Below are 26,201 nucleotides of genomic sequence, written 5' to 3'. Positions count from 1 at the left end.
GACACTTAGCATATCAGTCTTTTATATATTAAATAGTCCAAGACCACTTGCATGACTTTTATTACAGTATATTTCTATAATTGTTCTGTTTTATTATTGTTGTCATTAATCTCTTCCTGTGCCAAATTTATAAATTAAACCTTATCATTGTTCTGAATGTATAGGAAAAAACCTAATATATGTAAGGTTCAATGCTATTTGTGGTTTCAGGTGTCCCTGGGGAGTGTTGGAATGGATTCTCTGCAGATAAACAGGGAACACTGTATGTTGTTCTTACTGTTTCTTCTTTTATGAAGTTATTTATAGTTTTTAACATGGGTAAACTGACATTTTCTTTTCTACTTTACTGTGTTGTTGTTGTTTTTTTCCTATCTGGGCCTTTTCACTTTTCCTTTCCCTGATGAGTTTATTTTTTTTTTAATTTTATTATTTATTTATTTATTTATTTATTTATTTATTTATTTTAATAAATCTTTATTGTTCATATTATTACAAATGTTCCTCTTTTTTTCCTCCCCTCCATTGCGAGTCTCCATACTTTAGGCTTTTACAGCTCCTCTGATTTTCCTTCTGGTCTTCTCTTTCCTTCTTGTTGTAGAATTCCCAGTCAGTCAACTTTCCTGTAGTTCTGGATGATGTCCACTTTATATTTTAGTTGTATTTTTTGAAATTGTTGTGTGCGGCTGCAGTTAGGTGTTTACCTGTGCAGCCATCTTGGATCCTCTTCCACTCTCGAGTTTATTTTATTTTAAATAAAATAAGATGAACATGCTTGATTTGATATACCTAGCTGAGAGAAAGAGAGATCTGAGCAAAGTTTTTATGCATTTTGGAAATAGCTATATAGGGTTTTCATTATACAATACTACTGATGAAAATCAGTTCTTAAATCGATTTTTTTTTTTGGTTTTTTTTTTTTTTATTTGCTTACTAGGGACACCTTCTGAGATTCAAATTATGTAGTTACGAGCCTGTCAAGAGGACTATTACCATACCAGCACAGCCACAAAAATTTCAAATAGATTGTACAATACAGTGCATTCATAGTAAATAGTAGATAAAAAGGAATGAGAAAGTTGATGATAATATTTTAAAAATGGAAATAAGTATAATGCAAACTGGTTTCTATTAACATTCCACATATAATAAACCTTTTGATTTCTATAAAATTATAGTTAAACTCACTTGGCTCAACTGCATATTTTTCATGATTCAAACTTCACACTGAAGTAATGAAATATTTTTTAAAAAGTTCACATAAAATTGCATTCAGAAATAATATAGAGATATCATCTGTACAATCCCCCCCCACCTTGTGTTTCCAAACCACACTTTCCAATTCTGTAGCTGGTTTTAGATAGTCTAAGTATGTAACAAGAGTAGAAAATGTAATTTTAATGTAGCTACACAAAAGGAAATAACATTTGGTTATGATTTTTGCATACGCATATTTTCCTGCTATGGGAACTTAATCATTCATGACAAAACTTTTGAGGACTCAAATGAATATGATATCTTACTTAAAGTGAACTTATTTTTTTAATATAGATTAAATGTTTAAGCAGTTAAGAGACTAGACGAATTATCCAAATCACACAGCAAACCCATCCAGCTTCATAAAGTATTAGATTTGTAATAAATATTTACAAGATTTTAATTGATGAAGTTAGGCATATAATCCTATATAATAACAGGCTAATAAGCAAATCGAGCAAATGGCAAAATGACCGGTTGCTGTAACATGCACTGACCACCAGGGGGCAGACACTCAACATAGGAGCTGCCTCCTGGTGGTCAGTACACTCCCACAGGGGGAGCACTGCTCAGCCAGAAGCTGGGCTTACAGCTGGCTAGCATAGCAGTGGTGGTGGGAGCCTTTCCTGCCTCCATGGCAGCACTAAGGATATTGGACTGATGGCAAAGCCATGAGTCTGACACCCCCTGAGGGTTTCCAGACTATGAGAGGCACATGCTGGGCTGAGGGACACCCCTGAGTGTATGAATTTTGTGCACTGGGCCTCTAGTGGCAGAAATAATAAAAATTGATAATGTTTGAAATCTCAAAATTATTTGCTTAAATGCTGAGAAATATTTTCCAGACAATGAGATAAAAACATTTTATCACTCCCAAGGAGTGAGGATACTTTTCCCATTGATTTCTAGAAAGAATGGAAGGGAGTAGGGAGGAGAAGAGAAAGAGAAACATGGATGTAAGAGAGACACTTAGACTGGTTGCCTCCTGCACACTCTGGGACCAAATCTACAACCCAGGGAGGTGACCTTGGCTTGGAGTCGAACCTACAACCCTCCAGGGTACACGCTGGTTCTGTAACCACTGAGAATACCAGCCATGGCAAGATCAAGTTGTTTTTATCTGGTGTTTGACTCCATTCTAGGGATTCTATCAGATGCAAACTCACTAAGACTCATTACATAAAGCTGTGATGTAGAGCTCCAAAGAGCAAAGGAGTGAGAACATACAAATTCTTGTAGGAATTTATTTTTTTATTTATATTTTTAAAAAAAGTGTTCCTAACTCATGGGAAAAAAAGTAAGAAGCTATTCATAAAACTTTTGGCTTATTGCCATGAAAACACTCCATTTATTGAACTGGAAATAGGTGTAGAATGTGCTTTTAACTCAACTTTGAATTAATTTCTCCAAATTATAAAAGCTGCTTATTCCTTCTACCAATCCAAAGATTTCCTCACTTGATACTTCTCAAAAGTCTAGACTCCTTAAAGAAAGCTCAATACAGAGTGTTTACGGCACCCTTTTTAGTGAAGAAGAGGAAAAAAGCAATACCTTTTCAAAGTTGATAAATTCCAGTGAGGTACAAGGTTAGGCATTACATGATGTGATAAGAAACTTGCCAGATTGGCATACTCCTGGTTTAATTGATACTATGGAAACCTTTTTTCTATTGAAATCTTGGATTTTGTTAGGGTATGTCCAGATTTTGTAGAATTAACTTTTGGACTGGTATCAAAACCTTTAGTCTTTGGAGAAGGAATAGAAAACAGTGGTAAATATCAATAATGTAGAACAGACTTAATCAGCAAACTAAGCAGTAAAGTAAGAAACAGGTGAGAGTTCACAAGAGAAATCTGTACAACCAATGCAGAAAGCACTTCTAGCAGTGATTCTGAGTTGAAGCTGAATTTTGGATTCAAGGAACATAGTCAATGTTGGGACTTAGAAACTTGGGATTTATTTAAAATAAGTATGATTAATTCTGTCTCAAAAAATTTTTTTTCTCCTTTCTTTGCAGATTGTTTTTGTTTGTTTGTTTGTTTGTTTGTTTTTTAATTCTCACCTGAGGATATTTTTCTATTGATTTTTAGAGAGCAGAAGAGAGAGGGAAAGACAGAGAGAAATATCTACGAGAAAGAAACACATTGATTGGTTGCCTCCTGCATGCTTCCTGATCAGGGCCTCGGCTGGGGAGAAGCCTGTAACTAAGGTATGTGTCCTTGACCAGAATCAAACTCAGGACCCTTCAGTTCATAGGCTGATGCTCTATCCACTGAGCAAAACTGGCTAGAGCACAGTTTGTTTTTTATTAAACAGCTAGAGGCCCAGTGCACGAATTCATGGGGTCCCTCTAGGTGGCCCACAGCAATCAGGCTGAAACCTGCAGTTCAATGCTGTCTGCAGCTCCTACCTGCCACTCCCACTCATCCTGACCCCTCTGTACCTGCTGCGGGCTCAAGCCCAATCAGTCTCAATTGCCGCAGCAGTGCTCACCAGCCATGAGCCCTGCATCTGGTGCCCTCCCAAAGTTAATAGCCAGTGGGATCATGCTGAAACCAGCTCTCTGACATCCCACAAGGGGACCTTGATTTCGAGAGGGCACAGGCCAACCTGAGGGACCTCACTGGTGCACGATCAGTTTGGGGAGGGACTGCTGGAAGGCTCCAGGGTGTGTCTGGCCCATCTCACTCAGTCCTGATCAGCCAGACCTCAGCAGCAAGCTAACCTACCAGTTGGAGCATTTACCTCCTGGTGGTCAGTGCATGTCATAGTGAGAGGTTGAGCAGCCTTAGCATATTACACTTTGGTTGGTTGTTCAGTTCTGCCTTTTGGTCTATTTGCATTTTACCCTTTTATTATATAGAACTAAAGGTCCAGTGCATGCAATTCATCCACAGGTAAGGTCCCTAGGTCTGGCCAGCTATCAGGGCTGATCAGGACCTTCCTTCCCCTGACTGCTGGCTGCCAGCCAGAGCCTTCCTTCATTCTGCGCTACCCCCTGGTGGTCAAGCTCCTGAGGGGACAATTTGCATATTTGTCTTTTATTATATAGGATCACCACACAAGTTAGCTTTTGCCCTATAGGCATCATAAAGATTCTACTAGATTTTAGAATGGGGGAAATAAAAAGAAGTGTAGAAAAGATATGTAACCACACTCCTTTTTTTTCACAAGCCTATGTTTCTGAGGGTATCCTACATAATAAGAGTAATATGCAAATTAACCATCACTCAGCTACACCCACAAGCTATGTCCACCAGCCACCACGTCCACCATCCAATCAGTGTGAGTATGAAAATAAACCCAACCAAGATGGCTACAGCCACAGAGAGCAGGAGGGAGGCTTGGGTTTCCCAGGCAATGGAGGAACCCAAGTTTTCCACCTGCCCTTGCTGGCCTAAGACTTCACTCAAGGCTACAAAGTTTCAATTATACAAGGTAACAAATCCAAACAGAAATTGCGGCAGCCAAGGAGCTGGAAAGAGCAAGAGGCTAGGGTTGCCCCTGGCAATGGAGAAAACAAAGCTTTCCACACACCCTGGCTGGCCCAGGCCTCTGTTTAAGGCTACAAAGTTTCAATTATAGAAGATACATAAATTCCAACAGAAATGGCTGTCAGCCATGAGCGAGCAGAAGGCTTGGCTCTGCTCCAGGCTATAAAGTTTCAACTGTAGAAGATAAATAAATTCCAGATACCAGGGCCTCTGCATGGGTTGCTGGGGGGCATAGCTGGCTTGAAAACCACCACAGGCTCCTTGCTCAGGCTGCCCCAAGCCCCAAGGGAACCCCCATACTGATCCAGGACACCCTTCAGGGCAAACCAGCTGGCCCCCACCCGTGCACTAGGCCTCTATCCTATCTAATAAAAGAGTAATATGCAGATTGACCATCACTCAAACACACAAGATGGCTGCCCCCATGTGGTCAAAAATCCTGCCCCTATGTGGACATAAAATGGCCACCACAAGATGGCCAGCAGGGGAGGTCAGTTGGGAGGCACCAGGCCTGCAAGGAAGGGCAGTTGAGAAAAACCAGGCTTGCAAGGGAAGGCAATTGGAGGCAATCAACCCTCCAGGGGAGGGCAATTAGTGGTGACTAGGCTGGCAGAGGAGGGAAGTTGTGGGCAAACAGGCTGGTAGGGGAGCAGTTAGACATCAATCAGGCTGGCATGGGAATGGTTAGGGGTTGATCAGGCTGGCAGGCAGAAGCAGTTAGGGGCAATCAGGAAGGCAAGCAGGTGAGCAGTTGGGAGCCAGCAGTCCTGGATTGTGAGAGGGATGTCTGACTGCCCATTTAGGCCCGATTGCAGTGGGACATCCCTCGAAGGGTCCCAGATTGGAGAGGGTGCAGGCTGGGCTGAGGGACCTCCCCCTCGCTCCCCCCCCCCCCCCCGGTGCATGAATTTCGTGCACTGGGCCTCTAGTCCTATATAATAAAGAAATAATATGCTAATTAGACTGAACAGCAGATTGACCATCCAGATGACTGTCTGGACAACCTTCTGGATGAAACTGGGTCTGTGAGGACCAGCCAAGGCTCGAGGGGCTGCAAGAGCCAGCTGAGTCTGCGAGGGCTGGCTGAGGCTATGAGGGTTGTGACCCTTGCACAAATTTTGTGCATCGGGCCTCTAGTTTATATCATAAGCAATGAATATTAGAAACTAAAAATTAAGTAACTTCTTTCTTGAGAGTATGGTAACAGAAATATATAATGAGGTGCCATTTTAATCCGTGAGTTAAAGAGTAATTTGTTTTTAAATTGTTTCATAGCTACAAGTCTTCTCCTTAAGGAGTCCACAGCCTTAAGGGCATTATTCACGAGATATTTGTATCTTTGTATCTCATATGGTAGGCATTAAAAATACTTGAAACTTGGATTGCATTCTGAAAAATTAGCATTTAACTCACCAAAACAATTTCTCTAAATGATGAACTTTATAATAAACCAAACAATAATTACCTGAAAAAAAAACTATATTAAAAGTAGTTGTAAATTTTATAAAAAGTGAATTAGAATCAGTTAATAAAAAAAGGAATGCCTTTACATTTATTTTTCTTTATTGTCCTGAAAACATTTGAAATAGATTTTAAAAGGCTTGGAATATACATTTTAAAAAAATAAAGGAAGAAACTTAAAGTGACTTCTTTTTATTTCTCATGAGGAACATTATAAAGCCCCATTTCTGAGAACACTAGTACAGTTGAAGATAGTTTTGACCTATTTTTTTTCCTGGAAAAAAACTCATGGGAGATGTTGTGATAAATTTTTCATTATACATTATAATTTTGAGCATTTCCCTAGTCTATGACTGGAGCCAAGTAAGCCTGAAATTCTACACAACTTATGACATAACCTATGTGAGATAGCAGGTGGATCAAATAATGAAAGAGTATAAGAGCAGGCTCATAGTGGGGATGCCAACCACATGCTCACTTTCCAAATTCTGGCAAGGGCCCCAAAGTGTCAAATTTGCATGGAGACTTCCTTCCAACATTCTTTGTTCTCCTTTCTCCCCTTCCCTCCAGTAATAGGAGAAGCTTTCTGTGGCACTAGGATGATGACACAAGGAAGAAAAACAAACTGGGGGAAATAAGAGCTGCCTTCAATCTTTGGGAAAGTGGAAGATGTGCCCAGAGAAGGTAAGAATTGCCCAAAATGTAGAAGAAAGAAGCAAGACAGGTGCTCTCGAGTTAAGCTACCCAGTGATGGTTTGCAGGGATAACTGATTTTGGATAATATCCTTTGCATGTCGCTCAGTCCTTTTCCTAAGAATTTGATTTCAAGTTCTACTTTGTAAGGGGGCTGTAAACTAAAAGAACACAATCACCTTTTTTATTATTAAAGAGTAGTTGTCACTAGGAGATGAAAATAAGCCAACAATCCCTCCTCCTCAATTTTGAGGGTCATGATGGCTATAGAGCAGTGTTTCCCAACCTTCTCTCATGATGAGAATCACCTGGTGGAGTTGTTAAAACACAGATTCCTGAATCCCAACTAAGAAGTGCTAAACTAGAATTTTTGAGAACATATAGGTAAAATTGCATACCTAACTTAGTGCTCTGTATATAACATCTGTCTTAGAGCACTAGTTAAGTATACAATTTTACCTATATGTTCCCAAAAATTCTAGTTTAGCACTTCTTAGTTGGGATTCAGGAATCTGTGTTTTAACAACTCCACCAGGTGATTCTCATCATGAGAGAAGGTTGGGAAACACTGCTATAGAGGGTGTCACATAGATAAGCAGTGCTGGGGAACCCTGGGAAATGGAAATGAGTATGGGTCACTTTGGTTCCACAGAGAGCAGAGAAGTCAGAACTTAGTAAAACCTCAGGGAAAACTCAGTTCCTGTAACATTTATATTTGTTTCCAAGGTTAGGATGGCTTGAGAAAAGAAGCCTACTATATATATATGTTGACTTCAGAGAGGAAGGGAGAGGGAGAGAGAGATAAAAACATCAAATGATGAGAATCATCCTGTATGCCCCACATGCAGGAGTCTGGAACCCTGGCATATATCCTTATCAGGAATGAAATCATGACCTCCTGGTTGATGCTCAACTGCTGAGCCATGCTGGTTGGGCTAGAAGCCTAATTATTAAAAAAAAATAATAATAATAACACTATTATTTTATTTAGAATTAAGTTTGTGAAGGACATTTATTTTCCTCTAGCTCATCCAAATAAACTAATTCTGGCTCTAAAGAGTAATCGATGAAATGAGTGGATTAATTTTGTACAAAAGGCAAAGCCTGAATTTCCTGTGAACTTGGTAGTGGAAATAGTATTCCTTCCTTTTTTAAGTCATTCATCAAGTATTTAAAGAATGCCTACAATGTATAAGGCTCAATGGAGCAAAAGATTACTAGAAAAAGTTACTATCAGACCAGCTGGTAGTTATGGCGTGCACTGACCACCAGGGGGAAGACACTCAACAAAGGAGAGGAAACCACAGGCATGGAAACATGGAACAGACTGATGAATCTCAGAGGGAAGGGGGGTTAGGGGAGGGTGGAAAGAGATTAACCAAAGATCATATATGCATCCTAGAGCAAGGTGCATGGATTTGTGCATTGGTGAAGTCTGTCGATCTGGCCTGTGGGGATCGGGATGAAACCAGCTCTCCAACATCCCCCCAGGAGTCCTGGATTACAAAACAGTGCAGGCCAGGCCTACAGACCCCACCAGTGCACAACTCTGTGCACTAGACCTCTGGTAACAATATATTGTAAATGCAGTAGTTTTTGACAAAATAAGTCATATGCGATTCTAGAGTGTTGCTTTTATGGCTCTCTCTAATAGAAAAGGGTAGAATTATGCCAAGTGCTCTAGGAATTGGTAGAGATATGCACTACTCAAGTATAGCAGTACACACAAAAAGAAGAGTTGAAAATCATACAGCAAGGGAATATAATGAAGAATAAAAGTTTTTTTTTCTTCTTAGGCTTTTATAGTCACTCTATATCAATAACTGTCTTAGACAGTGGTAATTGCACAATAGCTCCAGCTTAATAGAATATCAGAACGAAAGAGGAATTCGAGCCATGGTGATTAGGGAATACTTTGTGAAGGTGGAAAAAGATGGGCATGATTACATGATCTAAGACTTTAAAAGGTAAGATAGCAGCTTAATTATTAAACAATACATTCTTTAAACATTTATCAGGAATGTAAGCACTTGGGATGCAAAGATAAACAGGATAAAATCCATGCCCTTGAATATTTCAGGTAGGGGGCATATACACCAAAAAAAGGAGACAAAACAATGTCATAGAACAAATGCAATGTTATGGTACAATATGGTGCTAGAACAGAAAAGATATAGATAGGTAAATTAAGATAAAATTATGTTTGAACTGAGATTTCATTCACTTGTTACTCATTCATTCAACTAACATGTATTGAGTGCCTACTATGTTCACAGTACTTGCTCTGAAAGGATTAATAGTCAAATGGGAGGCCAGACATGCAAATAGAAAAGTATAATGATGAATTTAATTAAGTATAATGTTCACAGCATTATTAAAGACAGGATGAAAGGTTGAGGAAAGACTGCATAGAGGAGGTGAATTTTGAAACATGTGTGGGTACTTGTTTGGCACCCTGATTGAAAGTACCAAGGAATAAAGTAGTTCCAGACAGTTAGAACAATGGGAGAAAAGACACAGTCACTTAGTATCTGTCTGGGATATCAGATATTTTGAGAGAGAGTGACCACATTCACATAACTTTTATTACAGTATATTGTTATCATTGTTCTATTTTGTTATTGTTGTTAATCTCTTACTGTGCATAAATTATAGATTAAACTTTGTCAAAGGTATGTGTGTATAGAGGAAAACATAGTATATGTAGGGTTTGGTACTATCTATGATTTCAGACATCTACTGGGGGTTTTGAAATGTACCCCCCATAGATAAAGGGGGACTACTGTATATTCATCTGATTGTTTACTGTCTGGCTCATCCACTAAAACGTGACAAAGACCCTCTGCTTGACCTACTCCTGTCAGTCTCCTCTAATCTAGCCCCATCTTTGTGCATGTCCTCAAGATCCCAGTCTTAACAAGGATCCTGCTAAGTTGGTGTAGCCAGAATAATCATCCTCAATATCCTGCAGAATTCTTTATTGTGAACACTTCAGCCTGTCTTCAACCTGGATCCTATTAGGTCAGTTTAGCAAAGAATTGCCCTATCCCCTTAGTCATTTTCTATCCACGGACTACCCCCACACTCCCCACTCCTTGTCTATAAATCTCCACTTCTCTTTGTTGATTCAGAGTTAAAACCAATCTCTTACCCCTACTGCAAAACTTGATTGCAGTAGTTCCTATACCTATTGCAAATCTTTCATAAATATGTCTTACCTTCTTTAACAAGTGTCATGATTAATTTTTTTAAATTAATGTTAACATCAGTGGTAAACAAAACCCATGACTACCTTAATCATGCTGTATCTCAGAGCCTAGACTAGTGCCTAGCACTCAGCAGGCAGTCCATACTTTGTTCAAGGGGTGAATATATTTAGAAGAAATAATGTACTAAAAACATAATCTGTGAACCTTTAATTAGTGGAATAGCTATTTTTATATACCATTTTTAGAAAACATGTCAATATTTTTAAATTCAAGGGTGAAAAGTTTATTAACCAATATTTAAAAAAATATTAACACATTTAATTTCATAGAATCAGAACCTCAGAGTTATGAACCCTTAAAGGGCATATAGTGTAAGCCAACATTCTAACTTATTTTGAAATTAGCTAATTGATTCATAAGTTTGCACTAATTAATTACATCAAAACTTTGTTGTTAATGTTAACGGGATTGAGCCAACAGCCAAAATATTAACACCCACTTGAGGTCATTCAAAGTGTATCAGAGAAGACTTCAAGTAACATGTATACTGTATAGTTTTGTCAAGGGTTGTTTTAACTCCAAAGCACAACCGTAACAAAGCACAATCAATTCAAGGTGACATTAGTATCTCCTCAGTCAAACCTCCCCAGTTTACAATGCTCAGTATAGATAGGCACTGAATCCATGCCAGGGGAAAGGATTGATTTAACTGATCTAAAAGTGTGTTTGAGCTTTTTTCAGACAAGCTGTCAACACACACATAAAAGCCAGATTTTAAAAAATGCTGTCGATCCATAATGTTTATACAGGAAAGCAAACAACCATTGTTATTCCAGTTAATGTATCTGCTCAAGGAGGAAATATGATCCAAAATGTTGTATTTTTTTCTCAGCTACACTGAAAATTACAATGTTGACTCATATTGAAGCAATTTTAGAAATGTACTCAGCCACAAAATGAAAATGGGTTACATTAAGTTTAATATTTGTTACTAAGAAACCTGCTAAAAATAATATTTCAAAATTATATATTCCATTTTTTAAAGGGTTTTAGTATTGCATCTATTTATCTATTTTAAGGGTTTAGGCCAAGTAATATTAATCTCTCAAACTTACAAACTATTAATAATAAATGTGTGTAAGTTTGCACTAATTAAACTTACATACTGTAGGTAGTTGAGCATCGAGCTATGAACCAGGAGGTCATGGTTTGATTCCTGGTCAGGGCACATGCCTGGGTTGTGGGCTCGATCCCCAAAGTGGGACGTGCAAGAGGCAACCAATCAATGATTCTCTCTTACATTGATGTTTCTATATCTCTCTCCCTCTCCCTTCCTGTCTGAAATCAATAAAAAAAATATATTTTTAAAATGTAATATTGCACCTGTAAAAGTAAAAAAGTAAAAATATAAAAATGTGTGTAGTGAAAATACTGTACCAAGATCAGTTTGTGAGATACCTTGGACTATAGGTTACAGCACTTGATAGTAAGTACCCTGTCTTTTTCCTCTGATAGTTTCATTCTAAAATGGGGAGTTGGATTTGGAGGTTGAATTTCCTAACAAAGTAAAATAACTTTAGATATAATCCAGGTCAACACTCCTAGTTTTACCAGTAAGATGTGAAATGACCTGTTAAGGACACTGATCAGGTGGGATATGAATGAACTCAGGAGTTTTGTGTTTAAATAGTGTGCTTTGTCTACAATATCATACTACCTCTTGTAATCAAGAACAATTTTGAGCTAAATCCAACAGAGTTTGGGATATTCAGCAGATGAAATAATGCAATTTTTCAACAAATAAATGAGATTTTTCAAAAAGAGGGGGAGGAGAAACCATTATAGATTAAAAGAGACATCAGAGCTATATTAACAAAATGATAACTATAGACTTTTTTTTTAATCTTGTTGAGAATAAACCAAAAATAAAATTGCATTTTTAAGATAATCAGGGGAAACTGAACATAGTGGGTATTCCATAATAGTAAGGAATTATTGTTAAGTTTGGTAGCTGTGATGGTGGTAGTACAGTTATGTTAAAAAGAAGTTCTTATCTGTTGGAGCTATATACCAGTACTTACCAATGAAATAATATATTTGGTTATTTGCTTTAAAACATCACAGGAAACAAACTAATTTTTAAAATACAAAGGTAGATTGGTAAATGTTGACAATTATTGAGGGTGTAGGTTATTTATACTACTTTAGTGTTATGTTTAAAAATTTTCATAATAAAAATGAAAAAAGTAATTATTTAGTTTGTATTGCTTATGCTATTATCAACACACTTCATTAATTACTGAGTATCCAACTTACTTTATATTTTATGTTGGAGAACAATACAGGAACACCTCATCATAAATTTCAGTATGTTCTGGCTCATGCCTATAAATCCATAAGGTCCAGTATGTTCTGGCCTATGTCTAGCTCCAATCTCACTTCTACAGCAAAATGTAAAATTATGCTTTGTATTTAATATGGATATAAGTAAAATGAATCTGCTATTACCTTTGACGTCTTTCTAGAGCGTTCCTTCGTATATTCTTGCTCTTTGATTCCATAGTTTAGTAACCATCTTCTTTATTTTAATTCAACACATATTTCTGGAGAGATGAACCAAGTTGCATTAGGCCCTCAGAATAGCATATGGGGTATGTTGTTTTCATACATAAATATATGAAATATTCATTGATAGATATGAAATATATATAAGTGTATGATATATAAAGTATATGTATATGTAATAACAGAATTGATAGATGCTAAATTAGCTATATGAAAAAAGTGCTTTGGGAATTCTGAAGAGAAACATGTGATAAAATACTTGTTCAATCAAGATAGAGGAGGAGCATGGCTAGTGTGGCTCAGTGATTGAGCATTGACCTATGAACCAGGAGATGAACATTTGGGAATGTTTCTGTTGTCATATATTTCTAGATAGTTCTTTTTATTTCAAATATATATTCACTTTCATACCCAATTTTGCAATCTCCCCCCCGCCCCACATCAAGAAGTCCCCCACATTGTATAAACTTCAAAGGTCACACAACCTGAATCTACTTCGGTGTTTGTAAATTCATAAGGCACTGCTCTGGGAACTAAGGGTACATCAATGAACCAAATTAAAAAACACACACACACACAAAAAAAAAAAAAACCAAAAAAACTCTCTTCTGAAGCTTACACTCTAGTTGGGAGAGACAGGCAAACAAAAAACATAATAAACAAATTAGTATGTTAGCAGTAAATTGAGGGAGTTAAAGAGGACAGGTGAGATAAAACTGCAGTTAAAAAGGGTTGGTAAGAGGAAGCAGGCCTCGTGGGATAACTTTGAGCAAAAACTTGAAGGAACTGGTTACCAATGATCCCAGTGGAATCTAGTGTAGTGTGTCATTATTTGCCTATTCAGGCCCTACTATAGAATATTTTAAGTGAAATAATCCTGAAGACACAGTAAGGGAGGGTAAGGCAGTAACAGTTGGACCAGGATTAAGAACTGAAACATCATTGGGAATAATAAAGTGGGGGATATTGCATTTACCAGAATGTGTTTGGGGAGTGAAACCCCCAAAGAACATGGCTGTTAAAAGAGATTTGGTCTGATTAACTGAGAGGTTTGTATTGCTGGGTAGAGAGAGGCAGAGTTGGAACCACATCTAAAATGTTCAGGGGAACAGAAAGGCTGAGGCTGCTGCCAGAGTTTCCCTTTCCCACCCTTCTCATCCTGTTAACATTCAACCTTCTCTCTAAATCAATGTCAAGAAAAGAGCTAAAAATATAAGCTTAAACGGTTATTATTGTTCTGTCCTAGAAATAATAAAAATATGAGAGTAGAACTGTAAGTGTGAGAATGTTAAGCTTTCATAGAGCACCTTATGTTTTTATTAGGCAGCCGTGTTATAGTAGAAAGATAAAGGACACATCAGAACTAGATATGGGTTCTGACTCTACCATTTAGCTGATTAGCCTTGCGCAATTCAGAAAAGGAAAAACTTTTATCATCTATAGAATGGAAATGATAATGTTTCCTTTATGACAATTAAATGAGATAACTGTGTTTAAGTTAACTTTTTAATCAACAAGTTATCATACACTTGTTTGACATAAAAATAAAGCTACAAGGTAGTTTATAGTAGCTAGGTAAGAGTCACAGTTATGAAATATATAATAACTTAAGTTGTAATTATCAACAAACTAGAGGCCAAGTGCATGAAATTCGTGCACTGGTAAGGTCCCTAGCAGCTGATAGCTGCTGGCTGGGTACTCCCTCCCTTCCCCTGGCTGCCTGCTCCCCTGCTGCTGCTACTGATGGTGGCTGCCTGTAGAGCCCAAATCATCCCGCCAATAGCCCCACCACCACTTGGCTCTCAGGTGTTGAATTAATTGATGACTATCATATATATAGAGGTGGATGATTGAAGAGAGCTCTGTGATCAGATGGGCCGGGCATCTGGCCCCCGCCTGGCTCCCTCAGTGCCTAGGAGCTGGATGGCAGTGGGTGATGGGATCAGCAGGGTGATCAGATCAGTAGGGTGATTTGCCCCCTCCCCACAATTGCAAATCAGTGGGTTGCACGGGCCTTGGCCTGGCACTGCCCACACCTGCTCTACTACCCTACCCCGATCCTGTTCTCATCAGAGTTCATCAAAGCCTGTAGTGCCTCCACTGCCTCCCACTGCCAGGACCCCATCACCAACACCCGCCATGTTTCACGTAGCCCAGGTTGTCAGAGCATATCACAGCAAGCAGTGGAACTCCCACCAGAACTCCTGATAGAGGGGGTAATTTGCATATTAGGCTTTTATTATATAAGGATAGTTAAGACAGTGAAGAATGTATTAAAATATTTATTTATAGTCTCTCTTTGCATAGTATCAAGAAAGCAATCTAACAGACTTTTTAACATCTTTTAATGGGATCTTAGAACAAGACATAGACACACATCTTATATCTCAAAAGCTGAATAGGTATTTTGTTTTCTCACTCACTTAGATGAATACTGAAGGAGTGACCTTTAACCAAATGAAGGTTCAGTATCAAAAATAACTGGCTATTTTCTCCTAAATTGCCAGCTAGGTAGAGTGATTCTTAAATGATACTTGTCAGCAAGTAAGATGATCTCAAGAATGAACAAAAATAGCCTCTGTTCAACAGCTGTGATATCTATAATTTATAAGCTGTGATCAGCTCTCAGATTGTTTTGGTGTCTAAATGAGAATGGATGTATGTTTGCCATTTTATCATTTATCACTTCTCAGAAAATAAACTTTTGTTACATCTTATCCTTTTTTTATCAATATATTTCTATCTTCACATATAAACAGTGTGATAAAAGACCTTTTTAAAAATATTTTTTATTGATTTTTTTTACAGAGAGGAAGAGAGAGGGATAGAGAGTTAGAAACATTGATGAGAATCATCGATCAGCTGCCTCTTGCACACCCCCTACCAACTGGGGATGTGCCCGCAGCCAAGGTACATGCCCTTGACTGGAATCTAACCTGGGACCTTTATGTCCACAGGCCAATGCTCTATCCAATGAGCCAAACCGGTTTCAGTGTGATAAAAGATCTTTTGCTGGAGGAATGTGACCTTGAAATTCTGTCATACATTAATATTAAAAATTTTCAACTAATCCTTAAACATTTATTACCAAACAGCCAATAACTTTTAAGCACTGAAAGGCAACAAACTAGGACAATATGGAAGGAAGGATGGAAGGAAAGGAGAGAGGAAGAAAGAAGGGGTACCAAATTACTAAATTAGTGTCAGTCTTTAATGCTGTGGCTGGGCATCATGCTTCTAGTAGCCAAGCCCCCCCTTTTTTTTAACCCCACTTCTATCTTTGTCACATTTATTCTTTAATTTGTGCTCTTATATTGATTTGCTCTTGCTCTTCACAATTTCTTTGTCCATATATATTTGACCATGTTCTCTACACTCAGTTTCCCTTTTCCTTTGTCACTGTCTCTGCACAGTTCTATCCCAAAGTATGTCTACACACTGTGTATTTATATAAGCATGTGTTCCAATGCCATTAGCAAATATGGTGGCTGTGAGTCATTGGAGAACTTCCTGTAAATGAGAACTGAGAGCTCGAGAGGACAAGGTTCTTACATCTTTAGGACAAAGTGATTGATGACTATAATATACGTGGAGGCGGAGGACTGAAGAGAGCAAAGAATTTCCCCACAGACCATGGTCTGTTTCAAACACACTCAGCCTGAGGTCCCAGAAGCTTCCTGGCATTCCACTCGACTGCCCTTGGACAGAGACTCCCCACCGCTTCCCTTAGACCAGTGGTAGGCAAACTCATTAGTCAACAGAGCCAAATACCAACAGCACAACGATTTAAATTTCTTTTGCGAGCCAATTTTTTTAAAACTTAAACTTCTCATGCCACTTCTTCAACATAGACTCGCCCAGGTATTTTGTGGAAGAGCCACACTCAAAGGGCCAAAGAGCTGCAGTTTGCCGACCACAGCCTTAGACTCACACCCGCTCTCCTCACTTGGGGCCTGCTTCTCTTCTTCCAGCTCGACTTCCACCGCTTTCCATTCCCTGGGATCCGGTCCAGATCTCACCCTCACATTCCCAGTCCCTTTGGGGTTCCTCAAAATAGGTCCCTACAGCCTGCGCTCCCCGGCCCCTCCCCCAGGGAAAGGGGCGCCGTTCCCCGCACCCCGCCCCCCGCCCTGCACACCTGTCCGCGCAGACCCACCCCGCCCCTCGCTCGGGCCCCGCCCCCGCCCCGCCCCCGCCCCGCCCTCACTCCCCCACCCGCGACTGGTGGCCTTTGCCACCTGGCCCCGCCCCGCCCTCTCCGGCGCTGCAGGCGGCCTCCGAGTCTCCGCGGCCCACCTCGCTCTCCCCCGCTGCCCCGCCCGCTGCACTGTGGGTAGTGGCGCCGCTCGGGGAGCCCTCGGTGGCGGCGGCGGTGGAGCGAGGCTGCGCGCGCCGAAGATGGCTGAGAAGCAGAAGCACGACGGGCGGGTGAAAATCGGCCACTACGTGCTGGGCGACACGCTGGGCGTCGGCACCTTCGGCAAAGTGAAGAGTTGAGTACTATTCCGAGGCCGCGCCGAGGGGCGCTTCCTCGCGGGGCGTTCTCCTGGCGGGAGCCGGGGAGCGTGGAGCCGGGCGGCGCGGGCCTGGCGGCAGGTGGAGCGTCCGGAGGGCTGCGGCTGCGGCCGGGCCGGGGCGCGGGGACGAGGGCGCGGGAGGGGTCGGCGTCGTGGGGTCCGGGACGGCGCCCCGCCGCCTGTCGGGGTTCGGGAGCCGCCTTCTCCCCGGACCTGTATCTGGTCTCCGAAGCCGAAACCGGGCGGGAGCTGCCCTGTTCGGGCTGTGCCCGCCGGCTCTGCGGCCATGGGGTCGGGCTGGCCAGTAACAACCCTGAGGCAGGATTTCGAGTTCCATTTCGTGCCCGGCGCCCTGCTAGGTGCTTCACATGTGATTTCATTGAATCCCCACGGTAGCTTGCTGCAGGTGCTATCCGTGCCTCGAAGGTGACCAAACGCCGGGGACCCCTGGTGGTTTAGGAACACGCCCAAGGTCACACTGAAAGGGGCAGAACCAGGATGAAGTGCAAAATGTCTTCCAATTCTGGCCAGGCTGGAGGTCCCTGCCACCCCTTTCTTTCTTGCTGCGTGACTCTGGCTGGTGGGCTGACTGTGGAGGGGCTGGGAGGTGGGGAGGGCTGGCTGGTGGCTGACTGTGGAGGGGATTTGGAGGTGCTGATTGGGGCTGCCTGAGGAAGGGATGGGAAATGGGGAGGTCTGGTTGGTGGGCTGACTGTGGAGGGGATGTGGAGGGGCTGGGAGGTGGGGAGGGCATGTTGGTGGCCTGACTGTGGAGGGGGTGTGGAGGGGCTGGGCGTGGGAGAGGCTGGGATGCTGCTGCCTTGGGTCAGGGGGGGCGTTGATTAGAACTGCGGAGTCTGAAGGTTGGTTGGCGTGTGTGAAATGGTCTGGGATGTGTGTGTGTGTGGTGGTGGTGGGGGAGGTACGGGGATGGAGGGAGAAAAAAGGTTCCTTGGTGTTCTGTCTCAGAGGATGTGGGGCCTTGGAGGCCAGAGCTGCTAAAGCAGATTCTACTGAGGTCTATTTTTGTTGGTGATGGAATCCCATTTTGAGTGGAGGAAAACAGGCCGCCTTAGAAATATTTTACTTCTTACTGGTTAAGTATTAAACTTCCCTTTTTGTGTTGTTAACAAAAGTCACATAAGATTTAATTAATTTGCCTTCTCCCCAGAACTCGAGCCAGCTTATTAAAAGTACTCTCCATATGATTGTTGCAAATCCAGAATTACAAGTAAAACGTTGTTCTCTCCCCCTACACCCCCCCCCTCCTTCCTTCTTTTTGTTTTTTGCTATAGAAATGTTGGCTAGGCAGTCTGGAGACTATTCCGAGGCTTCTATTTTATTTAAAATTCATATTTTAATCTTAAGTTTGTCAAATAGAATGAACTCATTGCATATTTCTGTGGCAAGGATCAGCTTTTATTTCATATTCAGTGTTTCCCAAACTTCTCTCATGATAAGAATCACCTGGTGGAGTTGTTAAACTACAGATTTCTGAATCCCAACTAAGAAGTGCTAAACTAGAATTTTTGGGAACATATAGGTAAAATTTACAATTTGTTCCCCAAAATTCTAGTTTAGCACTTCTTAGTTGGGATTCAGAAATCTGTAGTTTAACAACTCCACCAGGTGATTTTCATCATGAGAGAAGTTTGGGAAACACTGATATATTTGATACCCTTTCATTTGTTCAGAAAACACTTACTGAACACCTATAATATGTTAGGCACTGTTGTAGGCAATGGAGATACAGCAAGGAACAAAACCAGATTTAAAACAACACCACCAACAACAAAACCCTTTTACCCTAACTAGTTTGGCTCAATGGATAGAGCGTTGGCCTGCAGAGTGAGGGTCCCAGGTTCCTTTCCAGTCAATGGCAAGTTCTTGGTTGTGGGCATATCCCCAATAGGGGGTGTGGTGTGCAGGAGGCAGCTGATCGATGTTTCTCTCTCATCGATGTTTCTAACTCTCTATCACTCTCTCTTCCTCTCTGTAAAAAATCAATAAAATATATTTAAAAAAACAAAACACAAACAAACTAAAAACCCTTTTGGGGAATTTATACTCCCAGTAAGGGAAGAGAAACAGTTCTCACTATATGTATCAGAGGAAAATGCACCAGGGAAGGGAGGCTAGGGAGTTTTGTGAGACTGGCAGTTTTCAATAAGGTGTCAGGCAAGGCCTCACAGACAAGGCTGTATTTGTGTAAAGACCTAAAAAGTTTGTAAAATTCTTTGAAGTCCCATGAGGGCTATGAAGTTCTGAGTTATTTTTGAAAGACCTCATAAATAGGGTGGATAGTGAAGAGAATATATTTAGAATGAATGCAGGAAGATCTGTGGGATTGCATTAATGCTTGAAATGTCATTAAAGTTCATTGAGGACTATTGTGTTTCAACATTATGAAGTTGTTACTCAAGCAAGTGGTGCCTTTGATATCTGGACATGTACAGGGTATATAACTTACCCTAAGTTCTTCCAAGTCGTGTTAAAATTTTTGTTTATTTTAAAACATTCCTTAACTAATCTGAATATAGACTAAAATACCCATCTAATCAATTGGCCCATTGCCAAAGCACAACTTAAATCCCTTGTATATAATACTTGAGCTGCTTCCAGGCACTGGCTTCTTAAAATGTAAACCAACATAAGGTACTTTGATTTATGAAAAATCCTCTTCCTGGAGGGCCTGTGGCCAATGAGCAACCATTCGGAATGATGTTCCTAATAATGTGTTAGAGCCTCTGTATCGGGTTTTCCCAGCCGAGGTTAGAATTAGTACAGTTTAATAAAAATTATAGAAGTTGCTACAATTTAAAGTCATTTATTTAATTCAAGGGTCAAGAAACAATAGCACATACATTTTTAAAAACAACTTTATTGAGGTATATTTTACATATTATAAAATTCACTCATTCCAAGTGTACAGTTCAGTAATTTTTAGTAACTTTACCAAGTGGTTTAACTTTCATAGATTAATTTTAGAAGATTTTCATCACCACAGTAAGATCCCTCATGCCCATTTATAGTTAAGTAGAGGCAGGAAGCATGAAATTTGTGCAAGAGTAGGCCTTCCTTCCCTCTGGCATCCGGAATCTGGGCTTCCCTGGAAGCCCTGGTTTGGTCCGGAAGGACATCTGGGAGGATGTTCAGTTTAATTAGTATATTATACTTTTATTATTATAGATTATTATAGGCTAGTAGCCCTGTACACGAATCTGTGTGTGAGTAGCTTGCTGCCACTTGCCTCAGCTGGCCACCCGCTCACTGTAGCTGGTAGCTCTCTACTGCTCCTAGCTTGCTGCCCTGCCCCCCTGGAGCTTCTCTTCACTCCCCCTGCCTCCCCCGCCGCCCCCGTGCCCCAATAGCTTGCTACCCTGCCCCCTCCTGCAGCTCTCCTGCCCCTGCTTGTAGTTCAGGGTGTAACGAATAATTAGCATATTCTTCTCTTATTAATAGGATTCTCATTCCTATTCTCAGCCCTAGAAAACCAATAATATATTTTCTGTCTGTATAAACTTTCTTTCTCTGGACACTTACAGAATCTCTCATGTCTGGCTTCTTTAATATTTTTGAGACTCATGCCTGGCATAGCATGTGTCAATAGTTTGTTACTTTTTATTGCTGAACAATATCCCAATGTAGGTATGTCAGTGTATCTATACCTTCACCAGATGATGGACATTGTTTTCAGTTTCAGGTTATTACAAATAATGCCACTATAACATGCAAGTCTTTGGACATATGTTTTTATGTTATCTTTGGTAGATAACTAGGAATAGAATTGTTGGGTCATATCATAGTTTTTTGTTGAGCTTTTTGAGATACTGCAAACTGTTTTTCCAAAGTAGTCATACTATTTTACAGTCCCTTCAACAATGTATGAGGGTTCTCATTTTGCCACATCCATATTTGTTATTTTCTGTCTTACAGCCATTCCAACTGGTGTGAAACGGTATCTCATCGTGGCTTTAATTTACATTTCCCCAGTGATGATTAATGTTGAACACTTTTCATGCCCTTGACCGGAATCGAACCTGGGACCTTTTAGTCCACAGGCCAAAGCTCTTTCCACTGAGCCAAGCCAATTTCGGCTCATGCATTTTTTTTATTGTCATAGATTTAGACTTTGTATGGTTAATTTCTACTAAAAAATAATAGGTTATTTAGTTTTATATGGCTATAGAAACATGGAAATTGAGGAGTGAGGATTATCTTATGTGCCTTCTCTTCTTTATTGTCATGCTAATTATAGATTTTGGAAATGGCAAAGTTTTTATTTAATAGCGCTAGTTTCAAGTTATTTTTTAAAAGTATATGGATTTTTTTTCTATTTGTTGATAAATAATTAAAGCCTTATTTAAAATATTCTTAGTTGAATTTTCTACTTCATTATTCTGTTGTAAGATTACTTATGGAAACATTATATGGGCTGACAGAGTTAAAAAGTAATACTTTTTAAATTAAATTTGTTTTCTATATTGATCATTTCAGTTCTTGATTCTTCCCGGTATAGGGTAGAACTGATGTTTGAGAGCTCTTGCATTTAGTCTTGTTCAGTTTTTTTTTTTTTTTTTTTTTTAAATATATTTTATTGATTTTTTACAGAGAGGATGGGAGAGGGATAGAGAGCCAGAAACATCAATAAGAGAGAAATATCAATCAACTGCCTCCTGCTCACCCCCTACTGGGGGTGTGCCTGCAACCAAGGTACATGCTCTTGACCAGAATTGAACATGGGACCCCTCAGTCCACAGGTTGAAACTCCATCCACTGAGCCAAGTCGGCTAGGGCGACTTATTCAGTTCTTATCTTAATTACTAGTAAAGGTGATAGAAATTTTAAATCTGTTATTTTTGTTATACAAAGAGTACTTGAAGAAAAAAATATGTTTGCAATGTAAAAATACTGTTTATTTAAAAAGAAGCCTGCGTTTTCAAAGTGAGGATTTATTTAGTTTTTGAAATAATTACTCTTTAATTAGACACCAAGGGATACTTTGCAAGCACACTAAGATTCTTTCTAGCCAGCAAAGTCACATCCAGGATTACTTTCTCATTACTTGAATGGCCCACAAAATTGGCTTTCAAGAATTTAAGTAAATGTTTTACTAATTCCCCACCTATTTTTGAGGTAACTGGAAAGATGAGCAAATGGAACTTTTATTGAAATTTTTTAAACAAGCAATGCTACTTAAAAAAAAAAAAAAAGAATAGTTTATTGATGTGTAGAGAAAGAGGGAAAGGGAGGGAGGTAGAGAAAAATCAATGTGAGAGCTCAACATTGATCTGCTGCTTCATGCATCCAGGCATGTACCCTGACCAGGAATCGAACCAGCAGCTTCCGACACCCAACCCACAAAGCCACACCAGCCAGGGTGCAATGTTACCTTTTAAAAAATGTGAATACATATATCAAATGTAAATTGAATTCCAGACAGCTACATGGTCAGTTGTTGGACCTGAATGTTGTGCCTGTGATATTTTGGGCCCTTGATGGGATTGTTTTTGACTCCCATGTAGTGTCAAGGCCTGCACAATACATTTAACTTCTTTGGACCTTGATTTCTTTTCCTAAAAGAGAATACTATAACATGCAGCCAATCTGTCAGGGCCTTTACAACTTTATCATTAAACTGATTTTTTTAAAAAAATATATTTTATTGATTTTTCTTACAGAGAGGAAGGGAGACAGATAGAGAGCTAGAAACATCGTTGAGAGAGAAACATCGACCAGCTGCCTCTTGCACACCCCCTACCGGGGATGTGCCCGCATCCAATGTACATGCCCTTGACCGAAATCGAACCTGGGACCTTTCAGTCCGCAGACCGACGCTCTACCACTGAGCCAAACCGGTTTTGGCTAAACTGAGTTTTTTAAAGATTTAATTTAAAAAATGGTTGTGTTTAATTTTTTCCTTTCTGGTTTAATGGAAATTTGAATTATTGAAGTCCAGAGCTGAAATATACATGTAATGTAGAACAAAAGAAAAAGACACTTTAGCGATAAAAGTTACAACTTAATTTAGTTTTTACTATATTCTAAGTACTATATATGGACTTGATTTTATTTATTCCCCAAAGTAATTCTGAGTTTGGTATTATCTCCATTTTACACATGAAGAATTGAGGGTCAGATACTTAAGTAAGTTGTCCAAGGTTACATTGCTAGTAGGTGGCAGAATGGGCATTAAATTCAGGGCTCTTTGACTCCAGAGTCTGTGCTATATGGAATGCACAGTAAAAATTCATACATAATATGTTATCTCGTGAGTTTCAAACCTACAAGGCTATAATTTTACATGTTCTTACATATTTATCAAAGATCGAGAAAATAAGATTTAAATGACTATTTTAGTCCATACTTAGGGAGAATGAAAGATCTTTTGAAACTTCATATGTCTACTTAAAATGTATATTTTTATATTCTCAACTTTTCTTTTATACCTCAATTCATTTTATTTCTTATATGATGAATATGCTGAATTCTATCCTAAATTTGTTAGAAAGACTAGGTATTTCAGGTTTTTTACTTATAAAAGTAACCTTGACTAAGATTACTAATAACCTTTAATAATCATACTAAAGAGAACTTGTAAAAATGATTAGATATCCTAGGAAGAACATTGATTTTGGAAAACATTAATTAGCCCTGGATTTTAATTCATTGCATTACTACCGTAGTGTAGTTGCATGGCTTTGGGAAAACCACTCAATTACTTTGAGCCTGTTTCCTCCTTTGTAAAATGGCCATAACAACACTTGGCCTACCTACTTTCTTAAGTTTTTATGAGGATTAAATTAGTTGAGGTACATAAAATGGCTTTTAAAAAAGATAAATTGCCATACAAATGGCTCTTGTGAATAAATTTCACACTCTCTGTGAAGTGTTAAGTGTTCGCTGTGTTTAGAAATGCTGCTTTCATTTCTGATTTTAACTTTGAGATAGAGCTGTAATAACCTGCCCCTAGTTTTTGGTTCTAAATGAATAATTTATTTGTGCTATATGATACTTAATTATTAGCACTTATATTAAATTGAAGTGTTCATTTTGGGTAAGTCATGCAATTTGTTTTCTCATGGATATGGGACATGAATAAAATAAGAATAAAATGGGAATAATGGTGAGCGTTCATATAAATTATTAGCTGAACTGATTTTAGTTTTGAAATATTTCATATAATGAAGCCAAATTTTTCTCAAATACTGGAAGATTAGTTTTTTTACTCAAAATCAATTTAGTCATATCCCTTAAATAATTAGGTAAATGATGTGCTATTTAGATTTTTTTTTTTTTTTTTTTTTGCTGTTATGGCATTTATATTGTTTTGACATAGGTAAGTTTGTTATTAAGTTCTTAATGAACTTGGTTCATTTTGTGAGATCAGTTGACTGACTCTCAAAAGGTTTTCCCATAGTAAACAATGTTATAAATGTGAATAGATTCAGAGTAAGTCCACAAAGGCAGCAGATGCTAGAAAGCATAGAAAATACTGGATTTGGAGGACCTGGTGTGGAACTTTAGCTATGTTGTAAACCAGCAGTGTGGCCTTAAGCCCAAATCACTTGATATATAAGAAAGAGAATCCTATATAATAAAAGGCTAATATGCAAGTTGACCAAACTACGGAATGACTGGTTGCTATGACATGCATTGATCACTAGGGGGCAGACACTCAATGCTCTGCAGCAGTGCTAAGGATGTCTGACTGACAGTTTAGGCCCTCTCTCTGCAGGAAGTGGGCCTTAGCCATCAGTTGGACACTCACCGAGGGCTCCCGGAATACAAGAGGGCACAGACCAGGCTGAGGTATCCCTCCTACCCCAGTGCACGAATCTCGTGAACTGGGCCTCTAGTAATACCATATGTCCCCTTACACTGTTGTCTGAAGTACATGAGAAAATGTAGAAAATAATTCAAAAATACTTAACTCTGAGGTACTTTTATGTACTTTAGGGTCTGTTGTGTACTTAAACTCATTATTGGCTGAACGCTGAGAATAATCTATTATCTGATTCTGAGATCAAGAATTTGATAAGGGGGAAGAAGAGTTTACCATCTCCTGGTTCTTTTTTCCCAAGTCTTCTTTCCTATTTCATTCAAATATGTACAGAAAACTCTAATTCTCTAGGTGCTTCTCACTCATCACCCTCGCCTGTTCACCACCTGCAGTGCATATGTACAACACTATAACATACACATTCCAGATTTCGTAGTGGCAGTCATAGAACTCACTCACTAAAGGAGGAAAATGTGAGCAGCAGTGGGCAGTTTTCATTTTTAAGGCTTTATCTCCTTAAAGTACAACCAAAGTAATGAATAAAATTCATTTTTAAAAACTACAGAAAATTCAGACTGAGCTAAAAATGCCTTCCTACAAACTTTGTCCTAACAGATCTATGTAAATTAGAAAGGATTTTTTGTAGTTTAATCATATACTGAGGTAATTACCTCACTTCCTTGGACTTTCTCCCTTTTCCATGCTAACACAGCACTGCTTTATCTATTTTTTTGTTTGTTTGTTTTTTAGAACACACCAAAATATTTACCTATCATGTGAGCCTGTTAGCTTTCCTTAAAATATTTGGTAATACTGTTTTGTAACGATAAAACTATCCCATTTATTTTTCTGAGATTCCTGTTGTTTTCTTGATAGAAAAATACTTGTAGAGAAAGTGGTTAATTTTTTAAAGGGAAGCAGATAATTTAATTTGATTTAGCAGAAGATCTGATCTTTTCTTTTTAGTTGTTCCTAATGTTTTTTATTATTTTATCTACATATTACTTTAGAACGTTTCAAATAAATACAAAAGCAAAAAGAATAATAGAACTTCACCTATCCATCACAAGCTTTCAGTTACCAACGCTCTGACATTATCATTCCATATTATCTCCCACCACTTTTTTTCTGAATTATTTTCATGCAAATCCCAGATATCATAAAACTTTCTACTTAAAAGTGATGAAAGTAACTTTTATCACTAAAAATTAGGCATGTATATCTA

General features: G+C 39.1%; 1 protein-coding gene and 1 long non-coding RNA gene across 3 annotated transcripts in view; one reads left to right on the top strand and one right to left on the bottom strand.

The window, feature by feature from the left end:
• Positions 1–465: 465 nt before the first annotated feature.
• Positions 466–16,726, bottom strand: LOC311618301. The gene is made up of 3 exons (XR_014794293.1): positions 16,623–16,726; positions 12,620–12,714; positions 466–790 (listed from the first exon to the last, which is right to left on the bottom strand). It is a non-coding gene; the product is annotated as an uncharacterized lncRNA (long non-coding RNA).
• A 210-nt stretch (positions 16,727–16,936) lies between these two features.
• The window catches only part of PRKAA2 (protein kinase AMP-activated catalytic subunit alpha 2), a 52,942-nt gene continuing 43,677 nt past the window's right edge, over positions 16,937–26,201 (top strand). For both annotated transcript variants that reach the window (XR_014793986.1, XM_084872570.1), the window contains exon 1: positions 16,937–17,168. Coding sequence is in view for 1 of the 2 variants with exons in the window: in XM_084872570.1 (XP_084728696.1) it covers positions 17,075–17,168 (94 nt within the window). In the remaining variant the exon portion in view is untranslated. The remainder of the gene's footprint in view (positions 17,169–26,201) is intronic.

Source organism: Pipistrellus hanaki (genome assembly GCF_964339955.1).
Source record: "Pipistrellus hanaki genome assembly, chromosome: 2".
Taxonomy (NCBI): Eukaryota; Metazoa; Chordata; class Mammalia; order Chiroptera; family Vespertilionidae; genus Pipistrellus; species Pipistrellus hanaki.
This window is presented reverse-complemented; position numbering and strand designations above follow the sequence as displayed.